Raw genomic sequence first — 21302 nt, forward strand, 5'->3', positions numbered from 1 at the left:
CAGGGGGCGGCGGCGGCGCGCAGGCGCAGAGCGGGCGGCGGCGGCTGCGGGAGCAGCACCGGGAGCAGCACCGGGAGCAGCACCGGGAGCAGCACCGGGAGCAGCACCGGGAGCAGCACCGGGAATTGCATCGGGAATTGCATCGGGAACTGCAGCCATGCCGGGGCTGCTGCTGGGGGATGAGGCGCCCAACTTCGAGGCGGACACCACGCAGGGTCGCATCCGCTTCCACGACTTCCTGGGAGACTCGTGAGCGCTTGGGGATACACCGGGAGCGGGGGTGGGATGGGATGTCGGCGCCGCCGGGGATCCCGGGGATCCCGGGGAGGCGGCACGGAGCGGGGCCGCTCACCGCGTTCCTTCATTCATTCCTCCCGCACGCTGAGCCCCGTGTCACACGGTTCCGGGGCCTCGCTCCAAAACGTGGCTTTTCCTCGTGGGACCGGGGGGCCGGACACGGCGGGATTCCCGGTGGGCAGAATCCCGTCCCCATCGTCCCCGGAGGGCGAGCCGAGCTCCGGAGGACAGAGAAGGGGCAAAGCCCGGCTGGCCAGAGCGGCGCTGGGGACTGCTCGGTGTCCCGGGAGTGCCAAGGTGACAAAGGGGACAGCCCGGTGCCACGGGAGTGCCAAGGTGACAAAGGGCATAGCTCGGTGTCCCGGGAGTGCCCAGGTGACCAAGGGGACAGCTCGGTGTCCCGGGAGTGCCAGGGTGACAAAGGGGACAGCCCGGTGCCACGGGAGTGCCAAGGTGACAAAGGGGACAGCTTGGTGTCCTGGGAGTGCTCAGGTGACCAAGGGGACAGCTCGGTGTCCCGGGAGTGCTCAGGTGACCAAGGGGACAGCTCGGTGTCCCGGGAGTGCCCAGGTGACCAAGGGGACAGCCCGGTGTCCCGGGAGTGCCAGGGTGACAAAGGCCCCGCTGCCCCGGGCACCGTTCCCTCAGAGCCGGCTGTCCCATTCCCGGCTCGGGCCCGGCCCCTCCGGGCCCCGCTCCCGGCAGCGCTTGGCAGGCTCGGGTCAGGCGCTGCTGTGGGCACTGTGAGCCTGGGCAGAGGGCAGTGAGAGCCCTGAGAGCCTCAGCCCCTCTGGAAATGGCTGCTCCAGCCTGGCACACGCAGCTCTGCCCTCCTGCTCGCCGCTGTTCCCTCACGGAGCGCGGGCATTGTCCGAGCAGCCTCCTGGCACCGTGGCCGGGGAGCTGCACACCAATAATTCCTGCTGCTGACCCGTGGCAGTCACACGGCCCTGGCAGAGCTGCAGGAGCCCTCATTTCATCCCTCCAGCTGCATTCCCAAGGCTCTCGGACACGGCTTTCCCCTCCTGTCATGCTGCTGGAGGCCCGTGAAGATCGGTGCAGCAAGATCTGTGTGGTTTGAGCTGAGAAATGGTGGAAGGAGTCTCTGGCAGGGAATTTGGAGTGCTGGGGGTGGCTTTGCTTTACCCCCTGGGAAGTCCTGAGAGCCTTTTTGCTCCAGCTCGTCCTGCTGGGCTGCATTGCTGCCTTTCTTGCGCACTGTTTGCCTTACCTGGGAGGTGCAGGATTAGTGTTTGCTGCTCTGAAGACTCAAAATCCATCACTGCCAAGCTGAGGTGGCTGTGTCAGTGCAACAGGAGCCACGATGTGATGTTGTTAACTTCTGGCCTCCCCTGCTATTGATTAATTCTTACCTTTTAATGGAGTGCAGCTCACAGCAGCAGCTGGGTTTAGGCTTGGCCCTGTCCCATTATTTTGTGCTGCACGATGCATGTTTGTGTGTGTGGAGGGGAGGTGCAGGGGTAGTGGCCAGCTCGTGAATCAGTGACCAGCTCTGCAGTAACCTGGCCAGGCACCCCCTCTCTCGTGGGGTCTCTGGGCTGCCCTGTACACCTGGCTCCCCCAAACTTCCTCACACAGCACCGTGTCCACATCCCTGGGAAGCGCCAGGGTCTGCTCCGGCGTCTCCTGCAGGATCCTGGAGGCAGAGTGGGAAGCGAGGTGCAGGGAGTTTCGCAGAGCAGGGCTTATCTCATGGAAGTTTCTGGTGATAGGGATGGAAGAGTTGCCGGGCAGGAATTCCTTATCAGAGAGACGAGCTGTTCCTGCACTCCACCAGCTGTTCCTGCACTCCAGGAATTCCTTATCAGAGTCGAGCTGTTCCTGCACTCCACTCTGCACAGCGTTGGGAACGATGAAAGTTTGACAAGAAAGTCTCACAGATATGTGAGACAGATAGGTTTAGCAGAAAGATTTTTGAATGTAGAATATGAAGAAAGAGTAGAGGTGGAAGCAAGTTTTGATATAGAAGAAAAGAATTGCTGAGCCAGCCTTACTGGATAACCAAGGAGGCAAAGGGTGTGTTAGTTAGAAGGGGTTTTTATGGCTCAGAGCAAAGGATAAACCCACCCCAAACAAGAAGATGTTTTTACCAAGCAGAAAGCACAGGCAGACAGGACTGCCAATGTTGCAAGTAGAAAAAAGGCCTCAGAATTTCCCACTGCAAGAAAACTGAAAACCAACTTCTAGCTTAAACTGTAATGTACTAACTTTTAGTGATTGGAGAACAGTAACATGAATATGGTAATTATAGCAGTTATGATAAGCTATAGATAATAGTTAAGGTATTGATTGGTTCTGCTGTATTAAGATGCTCAGCAAAGAAAATGTAACCTAAACTAAGGGTGTCCAGGCCTGCCTGCAGCTGGAGCTGACAGCTGTGGGCACAGCTCTGTCACCCACCACCCTGTTCTGCTGTGACCTCTTGGATGTAATAACCTGCATTTTGGAGCGCCCCTGGAGTCCCACATCCCTCATTCAGGCTCTTGCAGCACAAACCAGAGCCGCGGGTGCCCTTCAGAGCTGCCTCCGTGCCGTTGCAGGTGGGGCATCCTGTTCTCCCACCCGCGGGACTTCACCCCGGTGTGCACCACGGAGCTGGGCCGGGCGGCCAAGCTGGCACCCGAGTTCAGCAAGCGCAACGTGAAGATGATCGCGCTCTCCATCGACAGCGTGCAGGACCACCTCTCCTGGTGCAAGGTACGGCCTCCGGGGGGGCTCAGGGGCTGCAGGAAATGCCCGTGCAGGCTTGGAGGTCCCAAGTGTCACATCCCAAAGCGTGGCGGTGCTGAAATGCAGAGCAGGAGTGGGGAAGGTCTTCTCCATCGTCACGGAGCACCCCACCAAGTCCAGGGTGCTCTTTGCACTCTGATGGTGATGCCTTGGGAAGGCTGAGCTAGAACAGGGGCTGGACAGAGTTAAAGAATAAAGCAGGGATTTGTTAAAGGCCTCAATGGGTCCACCTTGGGCAGCACAAGAGCCCAGCCAGGGCTGCACCCAAGATGAACCAAAATGGTCACAAAATGGACGACTGCTCACAGGGTCTCTCACTTTTATAAGTTCTGCTCCATTTGCATATTGGAATTAATTGTCCAATTCCAGCTTTAGCCCATGCAGTCTCATCCTTCTTGTTTTTCTCTCTCCAGCCCACGTTGTTTGTGCTCTTGGGCCTGAGATTTGGATCATTTGTCCTTGGTGCCCAGCTGGAGCAGGAATTGTTTTGTCTCCCTGCTCTGTGCACAGAGCTCACCATCCCCTCATATGAAGCCCAGACCCACACACTAAAGCAGCACTGACCCTGAAAAATATAAAAGCTCAAACCTGAGGCATCAATACAAGAGGAAAGCAATATTACTGCTGTCCCACCACTACTGAAAAGGTTAAAATGTGTGGAGGTGAGGCCAGAACCTCAGAGGAAGGCAGCTTACCCACAGACCCCAGGAAGCTCTGTAATAAAACAGGAAAGGAAAAGAGGCATCAGAAGTGAGGAGAAAATTACAGTTTGTGCTGGGGCAGGGAGGAGAAAACAAACTGAGACATGTTAACTGTAAAATCACAAATAGGAGAATGTTAAGTGTAAAATGAACATGAGGCAGTACTAAAAAGAGATGGGAGTGGAATAACTCAGTGAAGGACCTTGCAAGGAACTTAAGGAAAACTTCAAAGGCAGCCTGTGTGTGTGCTACCAGGGAGAATGGTTCCAGGGCTAGAGGTGGCAGGGGTCTAAAATGAGTGCTTCAGACAGAAATGGCCAGAGTGTAAAATCCTTGGGTGAATTACCTGCCACCCCCTTAGCTCTTAAAATTGGGAATGTTCTCACGTATTTTCCAGGAGTGAGAGGTGCTTGCAATAAGAGGCATCAAAGGTGAGAAATTTCTACACTCGGTTGGACATTATTTCGTGACTGACTGGCTTTAGAAATTAGCTAATTGCCTTGTTGCTTAAATCAGCCTTTGTACCTGAGTGGTGCATGGCCAATGCCCCAGCAAGCCCCAGAAGGGCCTGGGAAAAGCAGTGTACAAATCCCAGTAAATGAGGTTTCTGTGCTGCTCAGACTGGCTGAAACCAGCAGACAAATTAGCAAACAACGTGTCATTAGCCAGAACAGAACATTTGTGTTGTGCTTTTGTGAGGGAGACTCATCTGCTTGGCCAAAGCTGAGGTGTTAGGGTGTTGCTGACTTCTGCAAAGCCTTTGAATTTGCAGGCAGCTTTTCCACAAGTCAGCTCTGTGAAGGGCAGGCTCTTTCTTGCAGGAAAGCAGGGATTTGTGTCAAGGAGGGAAGTGCTGAGCTCTTTCATCCTGCAGGGATGTGTGGGGTTCAGCAGACTCGGGTGATCTGAAAAAGAGATGAGCAACGAGCTGACTCTGCTGATGCCATGGAATTATTCACAAGGCACAAGCTCGGGTGAGAGCAGGAGAAGCTGCAGAACAGCCTTGATGCTGGCTGGGGGGAGGCAGAGCAGGAAAACCTTCCAGAAGAACCACGGAGGGGCAGCGAGTGAAGCTGTGGTGAGGCTGGGAGAAGCCTTGGAGCCAGAGGTTTGGAAGTGTCAGCTCAGCCCCTGTGAGGCAGAAATAGCTGAAATTCCTCCAGGGCCCAAGATCCAGCTGGTGAGGACGAGGCTGGAGTGTTCCATGCAGCCTGTGTGCCACTGGATCGAGACCAGGAGTGAATTTTGGGCAGAGCCCTTGTGTGCAGCATTCCCAAACACAACTCTGCTCCCTGCCTGGGTGAAGCTGCTTTTACCTGGGGCACAGCCTGCAAGGGGGAAAGAGGGGAGGCTGAACTCCTGCAGGAAACGACAAAGAAACTTCTCTGCTGCCAGGTTTCAGGTGGGATCTGCCTGGGAAGGTGGGGCCAGATGCAGCCAGGAGTCCCTGTGTGCTTTCCAGCTGTTCTCAGCCATCCCTAGGCACAGAACAGAGCCTTGCTCCAGGGCTGGGGGCTCTGGCCCAGCCAGGGATTGATCCCAGCTCCCCAGGCAGGAGGTTGTGCTTCTGCAAGGGCTGGGGGAATGCCTGAGCCCCCTGAGCTGTGCTGTCAGAGCTTTCAGTGCTCTCTCTGGCCAGGGATACCTGCGCCATGGTGACTCACTGGTGAATCAGCCCCTCCTGTGATGTCTGGTTTCAGCTTGGACTCTGGAAAGACAATCAGTGATTAGGGGAGGGAGTCATGGGTGTTTTATTGCAGCACAGTGTGGCTTGTGAGGCTGTGTTCTCCCCAGGCCAGGGAATTACGTGCATTTTGGAACGAGTTACACTTCATAGGATTCACACAATACCTCTCGGAAACTGCTCATCCTCCAGCCCTGCTCTAAAGAGAGGAGGGGTGCCTCTCATCTCTCATTTGCTGGTGTCCATCTGCAGCCTCCTGTGACTCTGTGGAGCATTCAGCTGCATTTCTCCTCAGCTCTGCCCTCCTTCCCTGCTCTGCTGTGCCGGGGCAGGTTTGCAGGACAGCAGCACCAATTCCCTGCTCCCTTGCAAGGCAGGCCTGGCCACAGCCCAGCTGAGAGCAGTGGCCCCTTTCTGCAGAGCTCTGCTGACACAGAAAGGCCTGGGGAGAAAACAGGCAAAGAGCAGAGCTGGAAAGGAAACCTTTGGCCACGTGTGCAGCACTTGGCCTGCTTGCAGCATCCTGGGCAGCTGGGGCAGGGCTACAGCCCCTTTTGTCAGCACCAGCAGCCACGGGGAGGGTGCAGGGCCTGCTCTTGCTGCTGCTGGTGTGCTCTGAGCAGTGCCAAGGGGCAGCATTTCCAACCTGCCCTCCCTGGGTTCCCTGTGTGCAGGGCCCAGCCTGCCCCCCACACTCAGAGCCTGGGGAGGGCAGGGGGGGGTTTGCACACTGAGCTATCAGCTGAGCTGATAAGGCAGCACAGCCCTGCGAGGGGGGCTCGCAGCAGCACTGCTTGTAGCTCTTTGTAGCATGGAAAGGGTGGAAGGAACAGGCTGCCCTGTCCTGGGGCAGGAGCCCTGAGTTCTGCTTGCTCAGATGCTGGCAGTGCCCTGCCTGTGCTGCCCTGAGCACTGCTGGGGCTCCCTGGCACTGTGAGGGTGGCACTGCCAACCCCAGGTGAGTCCAGACCAGGTGTAGAGGTGCTCAAAATACATTTTTTGTGTGTGCGTTTGTGAAGCAGGTCCAGTTTGGATCAGTACAACCTCATGAACCGTGTTCACAAGGCAGAGCCTCCAGGGCTGTGGAGGGGGATGGTTTTCTCTTCTGTGCCAGGTGTGGTTCAGAAAGGAGTGAGCAGTGCCCCAGCACCTGCTCTCAGGCTTCCAGTGGATTTTTTTGAGAGCCTTGAGTTAAATAAGCTGTGAGTGACTCATGGGATGGAATTGGTGCCTTGCACGAGACCTGTGCAGTGTTGGGCCTTTCTTTATCAGCTGGTTTGCTCTGCCACCAGAGAAACAATTCCTTAGGAGCACAGTCAGTCCAGCTGTGACACCAACACACCTGTCAGCAGTGCAGGAGGGCGCTGGAAGAGGGCACAGTGCTCAGTTCAAGCTCTCTGTGTGTCACTAACAGGAATTCCCTGTTGCTCCACGCCCTGCCGCCCGGGCTGTGAGCACAGACAGCCTGAGAACGACCTCCCGAACAAGGAGGCACAAAGGTTTCTGGTTTGTCACCCGCTTTCTGGCAACTGATGGGACATGCCACGGCTGTGTCCCTGCAGGACATCAATGCCTACAACGGGGAGCAGCCTGCAGAGAAGCTGCCCTTCCCCATCATCGCTGACAAGAAGCGGGAGCTGGCCGTGCAGCTGGGCATGCTGGACCCGGACGAGCAGGACAAGGACGGCATGCCCCTGACGGCCCGTGTGGTGAGTGCTGCCTGTCCCAGAGCACAGAGCCACGGCTGCCAGCCTGCCCTGCGCCTGGGGCAGCTCCCCTGCACGGCCATGGCCACCCCCGGCAGCTGGGCTGGCTCCCTTGGCTTCTGTCATGGTGATCTGCCAATTCTAGTCGTGCCTGTCCCAAACTCATTTCTGTCCGTGCTGGATCTGCTGGGCTTTGCCTTTCCCCCCATCCCGTGCTTGCACTAGAAGGGCACAGGCAGCGAAACGAGCTGGTGTTGGACACAGGGGCTCCCAGAGCAAAAGCCCATTCCCTGGGCATCAGCTGCTCCATGGCATCTCCCCTGTCCCAACTCAGCATCTCCCAGGAAAGCAAGGAGCATCAGGGCTGAGCAGATCCGGCAGAGCAGCCACACAAACGTGCCCAGCCCCTGACACTGTCTCCCTGTGCTCAGGTGTTCGTTTTTGGCCCTGACAAGAAGCTGAAGCTCTCTATCCTGTACCCAGCCACCACTGGGAGAAACTTTGACGAGATCCTGAGAGTGGTGGACTCCCTGCAGCTCACAGCCTACAAGAAGGTCGCTACCCCCGTGGACTGGAAGGTGAGGAGCAGGGCACTGGGAACAGGCGTGGAAATGGCAGCCAGCCCCCCTTGGAGGGGCACACAGGCTGGGGGAAGCAGCAGCTGGAGCAGCCTGGCCTCTGCAGGCTCCTAGCATAAAATCCCAGTGGGCTGGGCTGGCTCAGCCACCTCCCAGCAAAGCAGATCTTTCCCCAAGGGCTTGGAATTCAAGGGGCAGCCAGCAGCACCTGCCCAGGGGTACCTGAACCGTAGGAATGGGCAAGCTGTGCTCCATCCAGCATCACAGAGAGGCTCAAACTCTGCCCCCCCTTACTCCCTGTTCCCCTGGGAATGCCATTGGCAGGGCTGGCAGGTGGCACACCTCTCCCTTTGGGCATCTCCCCCACCCTGCCCTCACTGCTGGCTCCAGGCATGGGACGTGCACTCACAGTGGGGCAGTGCCACCCGTGCCCGGCCCTGCCCGCTCCTGACTGTCCCCGTTTGTCCCCATGTGCCCCCCAGCCCGGTGACAGCGTCATGGTGGTGCCCACCTTACCCGACGAGGAGGCCAAGAAGCTCTTCCCCAAAGGGGTCTTCACCAAGGAGCTGCCGTCGGGCAAGAAGTACCTGCGCTACACCCCGCAGCCAGAGTGAGGGCTGGCTGCCTGTCTGTCTGTCTGTCTGTCCGTCCTGCTGGGATGCCAGAGCCTTCCTGAGCCCAGCTCCCGCCCCTCTGACACCGCACCACCCACGGCCCCGTCCTGGCACTCTGCTGCTGCATGGCAGCACTGAACCAGCTCAGCACCAGTCCAGAACCAGCCCTCCTGAATCAGCCCTGAACCAGCCCAGAACCATCCCTGAACCAGCCCAGAACCAACCCTCCTGAATCAGCTCAGAACCAGCTCAGAACCATCCCTGAACCAGCCCAGAACCAGCTCAGAACCATCCCTGAACCAGCCCAGAACCAACCCTCCTGAACCAACCCTCCTGAATCAGCCCAGAACCATCCCTGAATCAGCGCAGAACCAGCCCTCCTGTCCCTCCATTTCTATCCCCCCAAAACCAACCCATGGGTGTCTCCCTGCCTTGTGCCAGCCCAGAACCAGCCCAGAACCAGCCCTTCTATCCCTCCAGCCAGAACCAGCCCTCCTGTCCCTCCAGCCCAGAACCAGCCCTCCTGTCCCTCCAGCCCATCCCTCAGAAGCAACCCCTGGGTGTTTCCCTGCCCCAGCCCAGCCCTGCCTGGTCCCCAGCAGGCACTGCAGGGCTCCTGCTGTGCTGTCCCCACCCCGTTTGGTGCCAGCCCCGAGGTGTGCTGAGGAGGGCTGTCCTGCTGGGCCAGGAGCTCTGGGGGCTCCAAGCTGCTGCGTGCCTTTCAGAGCAGCCATCTAACCTGTGCTCCACGAGTAGGGGAGGAGCTGCAGAGCTAAATCTTTCACCTCTTAATGCTTTCTTTGTCTCTTGCTGGAAGGTGATGGTTTCCAGGTTTTGTGGGAGAGGGAATTAAGCAAATAAACTGACCTTCAGTACTACCTGCAGTGTCCCTTGTCTTTCCCACAAGTTTGCTGCGTTCCCTGTGGGCACCGGGCTGGGATTTGTGCCCAGGCAGCACAGACTGCCCTTGTTCTTGCTCTGCAAGGAAGGAGTTTTGGAGGGACAGCTTGTCCCAGGGCACAGGCTCTCAGACAAGGCAGCTGTGCTGTCCCTGCTGGGCAGGAACAATGTCCCTGAGCCTTGTCCTTGGCTGCAGGGCAGGTCCTTCCCTGCTCCTGGGGCACGAGCAGCACGACAGGAGCCGTGCAAACTCCTGCTCTCCCACACCTCCTCCTCAGGGATTTGTCAAGAGATGAGCAATGGTTTAATTCATCAGCAGGAGAGAAAGCTGCTCGCTAATAGCACACAGGGTGGCTGCCAGCACCCCTGAGTGCCCAGCACAGCCAGCAATGCTCAAAAGGAGCAGCTGTTAAAGAAATCAGATCACCTGGGCAAGACGTACCCCCCCAGCAAGTGGGGACTGGTGGGTTTGATGTTCAAGGTGAGCAAAGCACCAAAGGCAGTGAGATCCCCCTCCAGACCAAACCTCAGGCAGCACACACAACTCTCTTTCATTACCCCTCTCCCCGCCAAAAATAGGTTTATTAATTTCTAATTGCCTTCAGGAGCTATGCAGTGAATATTGGTGTATTTCCCCAAATGGCTTTTAAATGAACCTTCATTATGAAACTCCTTATTATTCCCATGTATTATTTTGACTGGAAGATAGGAACAGTTGGTCCCTGGGCTGACTTTTGTTCTCACTCTTCCACTCTGCAAGAAAGGGGAGAGGGAAGCTACAATTTCAAAAGGGAAACATCTTTTTTTTCAGTGTAGCTTTTCAGCTTTAACAAGCTGGGCAGCTTTCCTAGTTCCCATGGCTGGGCTGCACCAACTCCTGGGCTTCTTGCTGCTCCCTCACTTTGATCTGCTTTCCTAAGGGAAAAAAGGAACTTCTGCCCCCTCCAAGCTTTCCAACCAACTGCCCGATTTTCTGGAGGTGTGAGGACACAGCCCCATGGCAGATTTGTGCCAAGAGCCTGCTCAGACCATGCCCTGGGGCAGGGCACTGCAGGGCCAGCACAGGGAACCCCTCTGGGACAGCACAGAAGCCACCTGAAAGGACAAAGTGGAGCAAATTCTGTCACCAGAAAGGACAAAGTGGAGCAAATTCTGTCACCAGAAAGGACAAAGTGGAGCAAATTCTTCCACCAGACCCAAGGGCTTAAAGGCAGCAGGGACAGCCACTAAAATTCCATGAATTCCTGCCTGCTCCCTCCCCAGTGCTGCCACGGCCCCAGAGGTACAAACCAGCCAGAGACACTCAAGCAAACACAAGGTTTGGCTCCAGTACAGCTCCAGTAGTTTTCTTTTAATCCCAGAGAAGTGAAATGCAACATTTTTTCGAGTTGGTAATAACATCCAGAGACAGAAGTCCAAGCCCCCTACTGGGTAAAGTCGTTTGTGTTTAAGGCACTCTGCAGAACCAGCTTTCCTCTCTCTCTCTCTCTCTCTCTCTCTCTCTCTGATTTTCCCCACGCGGCAGCAGAATACCTGGTTGGGTCTGTTCCCCCTAGTGACATTCACCCACCCTGGCTCCTCCCGCCCTCTCCAGGGGCTGGAAAGGGCAAATCCAGCGGGAGAGGCACCAGGAGGCCGGGTCGGTAAACAGGGATGGGCAGGGCAGGGAGGGAGCAGCACCGGGTGCCCTCCCCGCGGGCACCGTGTGCTCCCCTTCTGCCTCTCCCAAAGGGGATGGGAGCCTGGGGACCCCAGCAGCACCCCAAAGGCAGGGGCTGGGTGTGGGGGAGACCCAGCTGCCCCCACTGTGCAGCAGAAATGAGCCCCCCCCGGCCCCACCCCGACTTCCAGTTGTCAATAAATACCAATAAATAACTTAAATAAATAAATAGATCGATAAATAAATAGGCGACCCGAGGCTGGGAAGGAGGGGAAGGGGCGCTCAGGGCACAGGGAGCAGGAGGGTGGGCATTTCCATGGGCTGCCCCTCCCTGAGATAACGGGGTGCTGGTGGGGAAGGGGGGCACAGGGAGAGCATCCCATGGGGGTGAACCCACGAGTCTGAGTGCTCATCCAGCCACAGGGAATGAGCCAAACTCAGAATCCTACAGGGGAACTCTCCCCCACACCTTCCCTCCTTCCCCTGAGCACCAGCAGCCCCAGAGCTCCATCTCCACCCAGGTGTGAGCGTTTCTGTAAACACTGTTTGCACGTGTTTCTTTGCAAACAATTTTTGCAATTTTTTTTTTTTCCCCCCTTTCTTTTTTTTAACGGGGAAATGCCCACAAAGACAAGCCGTGCACCAGACCGAGTGTGCATCAAATCCAGCTGTCAGAGGAGCAGGAATGGAAGCCTGGCAGAAGCCTGGAGAGGTGAACACAGGCACGGCCCCAGGGCTCAGCCAACACCTGCCTGCAGGCTGGGGCAGCCCTGGGGCGTCAGGCACACGGCTACAGCCAGGCACAGAGCCTGACCTGGCACCAGGATGTTGCAGACATTCATGGACAGCATTCCAGCCACTGCTGTCTCAGTGCCAAGGCTCAGCCTGGCCAGCAAATCCCAAAAGGTGGCAACGTTGGGTCCAACAGCATCCCTGCAGCAGCGTCCCTGCTCTCCCAGGCACGGGAGCCACAGCACTCCCTGGGCTGACAGCAGCCTGCAGCCACTTCCCGTGGGTTTTGGGGAGCTGGCTCACGCAGCCTCTGGACACAGCATCCTCTCCCAGCAGGAAAGGCCACCTTGGAGCCACCTGTTTGTTGGGGAGCCCCTTCCTCTGGCGTTTCAGCTCTGACGCTGCCAGAGATGTTTCTGTCCCCCTGGGTCAAAAGTATACACCTGCCTTACTTCAAACCAAAAAGGTACTTACCCCTCCTCCCCCAGTCCTTAAGGAAAATTGTATTTCAAGTTTCTAACCCCTCTCCACACACACTTTTTGAAAAACAAAACATCAGCGATGGCACAAGCCGCCATCGGTCCCACACCAGGACAAAACCACAGTCTCACAAGAGCAGGACATCTTCCCACACCACAAGCTCCCTGTGGGAGCTCTGCTGCAGAAAACACAGCAAACCAAAGCTCAAAGCCCTGTCTCCCTCCAAGCCTGCCCCCTGCAGAACCCACCCAGGCACAGAAAGCAGCGGGATCCCAGCCCAGCGGGAGCACCAGCCCCGGCACACGGAATTGCTGCACCAGGGCGTCCAAAGGAAACGCTCCCAGAGGAAAAATAATAAATAAAGAACTGGATCAGCAGCAAACACTACTGAGGGCAATAAATAGCAGGGGGATTTCACAGGGATTTTTGGTCTAAGATGCCTCGGGAGCCCCTGGGCTGGCAGGGCCCGGGTGCAGGGAAGTGTCACCCAGCACTGCCAGCGGGATGGCACAGGGACCTTCCCAGCAGGAATGGCCTGCATCCCCAGGGCACCACAGCCTCCCTGCAGTGTGAGGAAGGCAGGGCTGCGAGCTGGAGGAGCTGCAGGGCTCGTGCCAGGGAGGACAGAGCAGAGAAAGCAGCAAAAGCCGTAAGCACCTGCCCAGGAGTGACGGAGCACCCGGGGCAGCAGCAGCAGCACAGCCGTGGTTTATGCCTCTGCTGCAGCTCCAGGGCGAGATCCTGGGAACTGCCAGCTGCATCCCACGGCAGCGTGCTGCCCCACGGAGCAGCCAGTGCCAGCCATCCAGGCAGCAAGGAGGGAGGAGGAAGGCAAATAAATCCCCCTGTGACCCCTCCGAGCACAGCAGCAGCAGCAGCAGCAGGAGGCAGCCCCAGGCAGCACATTCAGCTCCTCCTTCCCAGGCTAAGCCAGGCCTGCCCTGAACGGCCCCCAGCACTCACATCCCTGCCTCACACAGGGCTTGGGCAGGCACCACAAAGCGTGCCCTGGCGGCCCAGCCAGCAGCCACCCTGCTCCATGGCTGCCTGGGAGAGGCCTCCATGTGAGGCAGCATCTGCGTGGAAAATGAGCGAGCACCCAACTTCTAGCAAGGCAGGGGGTCTGCAGTGAAGCAAAGCGAGTCCAGGGGCGCCTCTGGGCTGGTCTGGGCACCCCACACACCCAGAGCACCCGGGCTGGGAGAATGGCACTGCCCCCATTCCCACCCGGACTGGGCTGACAACCCTCCTGCTCCCCAAAGAGAAGGGAGGCTGAGGGATGCAAAGACTTAGTGCACCTCACAACTAAAGGACATCTAACCTGCCCTTACACCTCACCCCAAGACGGAAAAGAGCTATGGCATCTCCTACACTCACAACTACTCCAAACACACCCAGACGCATGCAAAACGTGTCCCGCTGCCCCCGGGCTGCAGAAACCCCTCCCGGGCGGTGCCACCGGGCTCTGCCCGCCCCCAGCACCGTCCGGTCCCACCCCACTGCGGGAGGCGGGCAGGCACGGGGGTGGGGATCACGGCTCTGAAATGCATAGCTACGGACACGGCAGGGACACGGGGACAGGAACAGCCTCTGCTTCTCCCTCTGGCTGCGTGGGAAGCAGCATCTGCCACGGGCACGGTTCAACCACACTCATGCTGCTCGTGCTGCCCCACAAGGAAAGACGAGTCCTTCGTGCCAGCTGCAAGCACTCCGTTCCGCTTCCCGGGAAATCCTCCAGCTCAGCAAACCCTCTTCTGCGCCCTCGTGCCAGCCAGGCTCTACTTGTGCCCGAGGAGGAGCCACGTTTCCAAGCACAACAAGAAAGGCAGGAGAGCCCAGAGGGGAGCTTTGGCCGGGCAGCCCCGTCCGTGGGCAGCCAGGGGCTCGGCTGCCCGCCCTACTTGGGGGGTATCACCACGATGGGCTGCCCTCGCTTGGGTCTCCACATGAGCACCTGGGCGTCGTTGGCGTTGGGCTTGACGAGCGCGTTGGGCGGGATGGGCTCCATCCTGCTGAGGATCCGCGGCTGCTCCTGCTGAGTCCTGCCCACCAGCCGCGCCCGCTGCCCCAGCAGCTGCATGGGGTCCACCTCAATGTCCACGCGCATCCTCCACTTGATGGTCTGCAGGATGATCTTCTCCTTGGTGGTGGTGTTCATGGCCACGAGCCACGTGGTGAAGCTCTGGTCCCTTTTAATCCTGGTCAGCAGCGGCACGTTGCTGTTGCTCACGGGCACGGCCCACGTCACGCTGGGGTAGAAGTTGTCGTTCATGCTCACCGAGAACCTGGAGATCTTGTTGGTGGGCCCCACCAGGGTCACGGTTTCTGTGGTGTTTCCGTACCAGGGGTAGCTCACCCCATCCGAGTCGCTGATGGCTTTCACTCGTCCTTCCCGCAGGTCGGGCAGCTCCCAGCTCGACCTGGTGAAGAGGAAGAGGAAGATGAGCAGGGAAATGGCAGCACAGGGACCCTCTGCCTGCCTGCCTGCCTGCAGCAAACTCTCAGGGACAGACCTGGAGAACAAATTCAGCTTCGGTTCCTCGAGCACATCCAGCTCGAGCCCTTGCTCTGCCAACACAATGCCATTTTAATTAACCTGCAATTAAACTGACTGGGCCAAACCCCACTGCTGAGTGTCTTTGGGGTCACCCTCCCCTTAATCAGCTCCTGTGCTGGAGAACAGCCATCCCTGTCCCCCAGCTGCACCATGGTGACCACAGCACAGGCCCAGCCCCTCAGCAGCCTCCTCCTGCAGGAGATCTGTGATTTTTATGCCTTAACATACAACAACCGAATCCCACAATTAAACCTGCCACTGGCACCATGGAATCCCTGCAATATGGCTGGTGGGGAGGATTCAGCCCAAGTCTTTGCTGCTGGCCATGCTACCAACACGGTGTGACAATAACACGGCAGCAGCTTTGCAGCAGAGCGGCTGGGGCCACACTCGTGCCATCCTCCAACATCCCCAAGTGCTCCATGCCCCATGCACACCCATCTGTGGCGACACAAGGATGCAGCACCAGGACCTGCTGCTCCCCAGCACCCACAGAGCGGTGGCACCAGCAGCAGGAGCCCACAGCAAGCTGCAGAACAGACCCCTCTGCACATCTCCCCTCTGGCATCACCCCTTTCCAAAGGCAGAAGACACAGACAGAGAGCCAACAGCTTGTCCCTCAGCGTCCCCACAAGTCACACCCAGCCTTGGGAAAGCTGTTTTCCTGCTGCTACTTCTGCCCAGCACTGCAACCATTCCCTCTTGTAACACAGGCCAAGGGGGCAACTCCCGCAGCACAGCCTGTGCTCCACTCCCAGTGCCAAAGGAGAAACAATGCTTGGTGAGAGACAGCGGCCACAAAGCCCTTGGAGAGGCGAGGTCCAGGCTGGAGGGTGTGGGACCAGCTGTGGGGCTGGAGGGGCAGCAACTGTGGGGTCGGGGAGTGGGGCTGGGGTGAAGGTGCTGCCCGTGTGTGGCTGCAAAGGTGGGGCAGAGGGGCAGCACAGGGTGCTGGGGTGGCAGCACAGGGTGCCAGAGATGCAGCTCCCAGTACCGGGGTGCAGCTCCCAATGCCAGAGATGCAGCTCCCAGTACCGGGGTGCAGCTCCCAATGCCGGCGATGCAGCTCCCAATGCCGGCGATGCAGCTCCCAATGCCGGGGTGCAGCTCCCAATGCTGGGGTGCAGAACCCAATGCCGGGGTGCAGCTCCCAATGCCGGGGGTGCAGAACCCAATGCCGGGGTGCAGCTCCCAATGCCGGGGGTGCAGAATCCAATGCCAGAGATGCAGCTCCCAATGCAGGGAGTGCAGAACCCAATGCCGGGGTGCAGCTCCCAATGCTGGGGTGCAGAACCCAATACCGGGGCTGCAGCTCCCAGTGCCAGAGATGCAGCTCCCAATGCAGGGAGTGCAGTGCCCAATGCCGGGGTGCAGCTCCCAATGCAGGGAGTGCAGTGCCCAATGCCGGGGTGCAGCTCCCAATGCCGGGGGTGCAGAACCCAATGCCGGGGTGCAGCTCCCAATGCCGGGGTGCAGCTCCCAAAGTCGGGGTGCAGAACCCAATACCGGGGCTGCAGCTCCCAATGCCGGGGTGCAGAACTCAATGCCGGAGATGCAGCTCCCAGTGCCAGAGATGCAGCTCCCAATGCAGGGAGTGCAGTGCCCAATACCGGGGGTGCAGCTCCCAAAACCGGGGGTGCAGCTCCCGGGGAGCCCCCAGTGCCGTTCCCAGCCCGGATCCCGCGCCCCGGAGCCCCCCGCGTCCCGGTGCTCACACGCCCAGGTCGCTGTAGGTGTTGTAGAACTCCATGTGGTTGCAGGCCTGGATCCAGCCCACCACCCAGGTGTGCCGGCGGGCGATGGGCGGCATGAGGACGCGGGCGGAGGCGCGGAAATAGGGCGTGCGGTACCGCAGCACCACCGGCGAGCTCTCCTCGATGGCCGTGGCCGCCGGCTCGATGGTGGCCGACACGTCCGACACCACGATCTGCTCGCGGCGCACCCGCGCCTTGCAGGCCACGCTCTGCAGGCACCCCATGGCCGCGGCCCAGCCGCCGTCACCGCGGGCCCGGGGGGGCGGCCGGTCCCGCCGCCGCCCGCCCGCCGCGCATCGCCGCCCGCCGCACGGCGCCCGCACCGGCGCCGGCAGGGCGAAGGCGCCGCCGCGTCTCTTCCGGCCCTCGCCGGCCGCCGTACGCCGGCCGCGGCGGGCACGTGCGCGCCGGTGGGCGGGGCGCGGCGGGAGCGGCGCGCGCGTCACGGGCGGAAGCGGAACAGGAAGCGGAAGCGGCGCCGGGGCCGCCCGGTACCGGGGGACGCGCCGGGAGCGGCGGGGGCACCGCGCCCGGGCGGGGCGGGGATAACCGGCAGGGCGCGGGGAGCGGGAGAGGGAAGCGACCCCGGGCACGGGGACATGCCGGGCTCCGAGCGGGCCTGGCAGCGGGTGACCGGTGACCGGCGCCCGCCTCCCGCAGGCCGCCCGCCGTCGCCATGCCGAGCCCCCGGAGCGGCCGCGAGCGGCGCGCCGGCAGCGGCGGCCGCCTGGAGTTCCTGTCGCTGAGCCAGCGCGGGCCCGCCGCACCGGACAGCCCGTCCCGCCGCCGGGAGCCCGCCGGCGCCGCCGGTGCCGCCCCGCTGCCCGAGGAGGACTGCATGAAGCTGAACCCGTCCTTCGTGGGCATCGCCCTCAGCTCCCTGCTCGCCATCGACCTGTGGGCCTCCAAGCGCCTGGGGGTGTGCGCTGGGGAGGGCTCGGCCTGGGGCAGCGCCCGCCCGCTCATGAAGGTCATCGAGGTGTCGGGGCACGGCATCCCCTGGGTGCTCGGCACCGCCTACGGGCTCTGGCACACCGACAGCCCCGCGGCCAGGGAAGTGCTGCTCAACCTGCTCTTCGGTGAGCCGGGGGGCTGGGGAGGGCCACCCGAGGGACGGGGCTCAGCGCAGCAGCCGAGAGCGCCGGCTGGCTTTGAGCAGCCTGTGCGGGCTCGCCCGGCTGAAGGGCGCGGCGGCGGCGCCACGAGTCACCTGGCACAGCTGGCACCGCGCGCTGGCACACTCCCGCGCTTACAAAACGCTCTCGGGGCTGAAGGCTCGGCTCCCCACGCCTGTCACAACAGCACGCTCCAGGGGCAGTGTTGAGACACCAGGCCTTCCCCTGAAAAGCTGCTGTGGCACACAGACACTTGGCTTCATGCCCGCAGGGCTTTCGTGGATTGTTCTGTTCCAGCCGGTGAGGAAACCTGGTTTGAAGCACGACTTTTAATCCTGCGTGCTGTAGTGTTTCATACACGCACACAGAACAGCCTAGGTCTGTTTAAGAGGATTAATTTTTGCATATTTAGAAACTGTTATAGCTCTAGGACACCAGACCTTCTCTCTGTTGTTAGTCTTGTATTAAGTAGCAAATAATTAGTATCTCACACTTCAATTTCGACTTGAAATTTGCTTGGTGGGAAGCATAGTTTTGTGCATCTTTTTCATCTAGCAGCACGTGGTTAAACTGGAGCCCCACAGCAGAACTGGATGCCTCCAGCCTGACCTTTGCTCCAAGGAGAGCTGTCCCAGCACCTCAGTGCTCTGGGCATAGCCACCCATCTCCCTGGGGATCTGTCCCTGGCTTGCAGCACCCCTGTGGGGAAGGAGGATTCCCTCATGTCCAGCCTGAATTCCCAGATCCTGTGTAGAAAGAGAAAAAGCAGTTAATCCAGTTTTACATGTCAGGGAGAAAAAAACGAAAAGGAAATTTGGTCTTAAATGATTAACCAAAGGAAATTAACCGAAGCAACCAAAAGATTTGGTTTGGTGTCCAGAAATGTCTTAGGACAAACAGAAGTTGGTCTCTCACACAACAAGAAGTAGCCCTGGCTGTGGGTGCTGTGCTAAGCTGAGCTAACAGGGATGGGGAAAGTACCCTCTGCCCTAGATGAGAAGCTGCTCTTGCCAAATACTGTCTGAACATTTATCACAGGTGCTTTGCCTCCTCTGTGACAACAACCTTTAGCCCTCAGGGGCAAGTCACCATAATTTATCCTTGATTAATCTCTTGAGAACCAGAGCAGGGTTAACTTTCCCCCCAGCAACAGGGAGCAGGCAGACCCCAGGAGCCCTGGCAGGCCACCAGCCCTGAGCATTCCCCCTTGGCTGACCTGTGCCCAAGGGGAGTGGGTTGATCATTCACCCAGCGGGTTTGACCCCGGTCAGCAGGGCAGACAGCAGTGCAGAGTCAGCGCTGCCAGCAAGGGAGCTCTGGGGACTTCATGCCTCTGTTGCAGGAGGAGACTGGGCCCAGAGTCATGGCAAGATCAGGTTCTGCAGAGAGAAAAGCCCTGGGGTGCAGGCTGTGGCGGGCCAAGGGGCTGCTGGGGCAGGAGGGCTGTGTGCAGAGGAGCAGAGCTTGAGGATGTGCTCCTGCTGCTGCAGAATGCCAAGAGCAGCTGTGTGCTGTGCTCTCCCTGCCTGGGGAAGAACGTCACCTTGGGGCAGCTTTGACAGCCGATGTCCCTTGGCTGACGGTCCCGCCCTCAGTAACCCCTGTCGCTGTCTCTCCCAGCGCTGCTGCTGGACCTGCTGATGGTGGCCGTGGTGAAGGGGCTCGTCAAGCGGCCGCGGCCCACGCACAACAAGATGGACATGTTCGTCACCATCTCGGTGGACAAGTACTCCTTCCCTTCGGGCCACGCCACCAGGGCCGCCCTCGTGTGCCGCTTCGTGCTGCGCCACCTGGTCCTGGCCGTGCCGCTGCGCGTGCTCGTGGTGCTCTGGGCCCTCGTCGTCAGCGTCTCGCGGGTCATGCTGGGCAGGCACAACATGACGGACGTGCTCTTCGGGCTGCTGCTGGGCTACGCGCTCTACGGCGTGGTGGAGCACTGCTGGCTGTCCCCGGCCACCGCGCCCGCCCTCTTCACGCTCTGGAGCCGCTGAGCGCCCTCGGCACGCCGCTCTGAGCGCACGCAGGACGGGATTCTGGTGCTGAAGCGGCGTCGGTCCGGCCGAGGCTTCCCCAGGAGCGGTGCCGCAGGCTCCAGGCCTGCACTCAGATGTCCGGTGCTGTCCTGCCCTCCCGTGGGCCGCCAGGCGGGGGCTGCGCTGACTGTTCTCTGGTGACCAAACGCGGTCTCTGCAGAGCCTGGGGAGGGCTCGGCACGCCCAGCCGGCAGCTCGCTGCTCATGCTGTGAATCTGCATGCTCTCTGGGCACCTGCAATGGCCCGTGCTGTACGTGGTAGCTGTGACTCTGCAGAGGTTTCTCTGCGATCACCCCTGTATCTGTATCCTATAAATACACTGATCATGCTGCTGTTCAAGCATACCCTGCACATCTACAACATTAGCCTGGAGGGGACCCACAGGGCTCTTTCCTCAGAGTTAGGCAGAGCTTTGCCTCCCTAAGCAATCTTTTCCCTATTGCTCTCAATTTAAGTGCTGCACTAAGGCTACATGTCAAGCACATGGCCCCCAGAGTCATTGGGAAAGGACAGTGGCACTGAAGGGTTGATCATTCAGTGGGCAACAGTGAGCAGCCCCCAGCAGCAGCCTGCTGAAGCTCTTGTCCAGAGCTTCCCAGTTCCTTTTGCCCTCCACAGGGTTTACAGTTTCTGAAGGGGTACAATGCATTCACAGCAATTCCTGATCAATAGCGTATTCCAGGCTGCAGAGAGAGTCCTGCAGAGCCAGCCCCTTCCCAGAGCCCAGAAATACACCCAGCCCCAGGTCTGAGCCTTGCTTGCACCTCCTCCAGCAAGAGGCCCTGGCTCTGCCAACCACGGCCACGGCTCCCTGTGCTCCAGGCAGGCTGGCTTTCCTCCCCTGGCACCACTGGCAGCCTGTTTTTCACAGAGGGCTGCTGGTCCTTGGCAGGAGGGGACCACAAGGACCCTCTGTAATGAGCTGGGGCTGAGACTGAGCCAGAAAATCATACAACACACTTTAGCAGGCACCACAGCCAGGCAGAGAGTGAGGGCTGTAGACTGAGCTCACATAATCAGCTTCAACAGTGCTCCTGGCACGGGTAAAGGGATTGGGCCCAGGTGAGGCTCTTTGTGGTCATTGAGGTCTAAGTGCACTCAGGCCCTGGCAAACACCAATTAAGTCATATTAAGACCAGGCAGTGTTTAAGTGTGCTGTTCTCCTGGGTGGAGTGTGCACAGGAGCAGCCTGATGGCTGCTGGTATGAGCGCCCTGTCACTGTCACTTGTACAGGGGCTGAAATGGAAGTGCTTGACATGACAAGGTTCTCCTGGAGATGAACCCCGACCCACTGACAGGGTGAGACAGTGAAGCTTCCAGGTCTGACCAAAAAATAATCCCCTGGGTTGCACTGCAGGCCTGGCAGCCTGCTGGGCCAGTCTGGCAATTGCAGAGCAGCACCAGGACACTCCAGCCAGCCCTCCTGCCCCAGAGGACCAGCCCTGTGGTGGCTGTGGGAGCACAGGCAGGTGGCACACTGTGGGTGGGCAGCGTTTGGGTGGGCAGGGCTTGTTGTGCGTCTGTGGCTCCCACACATGCGTGTGCCAAAAAGTGGCTCTTGACTCACGTGCATGACACTCCATGAGACCCTGGTAGCACCCACCATCACCCCTGCACAGCCCTGCTGGGTCACAGGCTGCCTGGCACCCTCTCAGCTCTTCTGTGCTTCTCTGCAGCTCCACCAGAGAGACCTTTGCTCTCCGTGCTTGTCACCTCCAAGCCTGGGTGCAGCCATGAT

General features: G+C 59.3%; 3 protein-coding genes across 3 annotated transcripts; 2 read left to right on the plus strand and 1 right to left on the minus strand.

Moving 5' to 3' along the window:
- Positions 1-32: 32 nt before the first annotated feature.
- Positions 33-9209, plus strand: PRDX6 (peroxiredoxin 6). Its single transcript, XM_063165277.1, has 6 exons — positions 33-47; positions 96-249; positions 2859-3015; positions 6996-7142; positions 7571-7717; positions 8200-9209. The coding sequence occupies exons 2-6, from the start codon at positions 158-160 to the stop codon at positions 8329-8331; spliced, it is 675 nt and encodes a 224-aa protein (XP_063021347.1). The 5' UTR covers positions 33-47; positions 96-157; the 3' UTR covers positions 8332-9209.
- A 1352-nt stretch (positions 9210-10561) lies between these two features.
- Positions 10562-16638, minus strand: FAM78B (family with sequence similarity 78 member B). The gene is made up of 2 exons (XM_063165278.1): positions 16376-16638; positions 10562-14523 (listed from the first exon to the last, which is right to left on the minus strand). The coding sequence occupies exons 1-2, from the start codon at positions 16636-16638 to the stop codon at positions 14001-14003; spliced, it is 786 nt and encodes a 261-aa protein (XP_063021348.1). The 3' UTR covers positions 10562-14000.
- Positions 16639-17075: 437 nt separating this feature from the next.
- Positions 17076-19907, plus strand: PLPP6 (phospholipid phosphatase 6). The gene is made up of 2 exons (XM_063165282.1): positions 17076-17493; positions 19150-19907. Exons 1-2 carry the CDS (start codon positions 17091-17093, stop codon positions 19518-19520), a joined length of 774 nt encoding a protein of 257 aa, XP_063021352.1. The 5' UTR covers positions 17076-17090; the 3' UTR covers positions 19521-19907.
- Positions 19908-21302: the final 1395 nt, after the last annotated feature.

Source organism: Melospiza melodia, chromosome 11 (genome assembly GCF_035770615.1).
Source record: "Melospiza melodia melodia isolate bMelMel2 chromosome 11, bMelMel2.pri, whole genome shotgun sequence".
NCBI lineage: Eukaryota > Metazoa > Chordata > Aves > Passeriformes > Passerellidae > Melospiza > Melospiza melodia.

What these genes read in the sequence shown, in the direction of transcription:
- PRDX6 (XM_063165277.1), top strand. Translation starts at nt 158, where the DNA reads ATGCCGGGGCTGCTGCTGGGGGATGAGGCGCCCAACTTCGAGGCGGAC. An exon ending in CACGACTTCCTGGGAGACTC is followed by an intron (nt 250 to 2,858) that starts GTGAGCGCTTGG and finishes GTGCCGTTGCAG; the next exon opens with GTGGGGCATCCTGTTCTCCC. An exon ending in TGCCCCTGACGGCCCGTGTG is followed by an intron (nt 7,143 to 7,570) that starts GTGAGTGCTGCC and finishes CCCTGTGCTCAG; the next exon opens with GTGTTCGTTTTTGGCCCTGA.
- FAM78B (XM_063165278.1), bottom strand. Translation starts at nt 16,638, where the DNA reads ATGGGGTGCCTGCAGAGCGTGGCCTGCAAGGCGCGGGTGCGCCGCGAG. An exon ending in ACCTACAGCGACCTGGGCGT is followed by an intron (nt 14,524 to 16,375) that starts GTGAGCACCGGG and finishes CCTCTTCACCAG; the next exon opens with GTCGAGCTGGGAGCTGCCCG.
- PLPP6 (XM_063165282.1), top strand. Translation starts at nt 17,091, where the DNA reads ATGCCGAGCCCCCGGAGCGGCCGCGAGCGGCGCGCCGGCAGCGGCGGC. An exon ending in GCTGCTCAACCTGCTCTTCG is followed by an intron (nt 17,494 to 19,149) that starts GTGAGCCGGGGG and finishes TGTCTCTCCCAG; the next exon opens with CGCTGCTGCTGGACCTGCTG.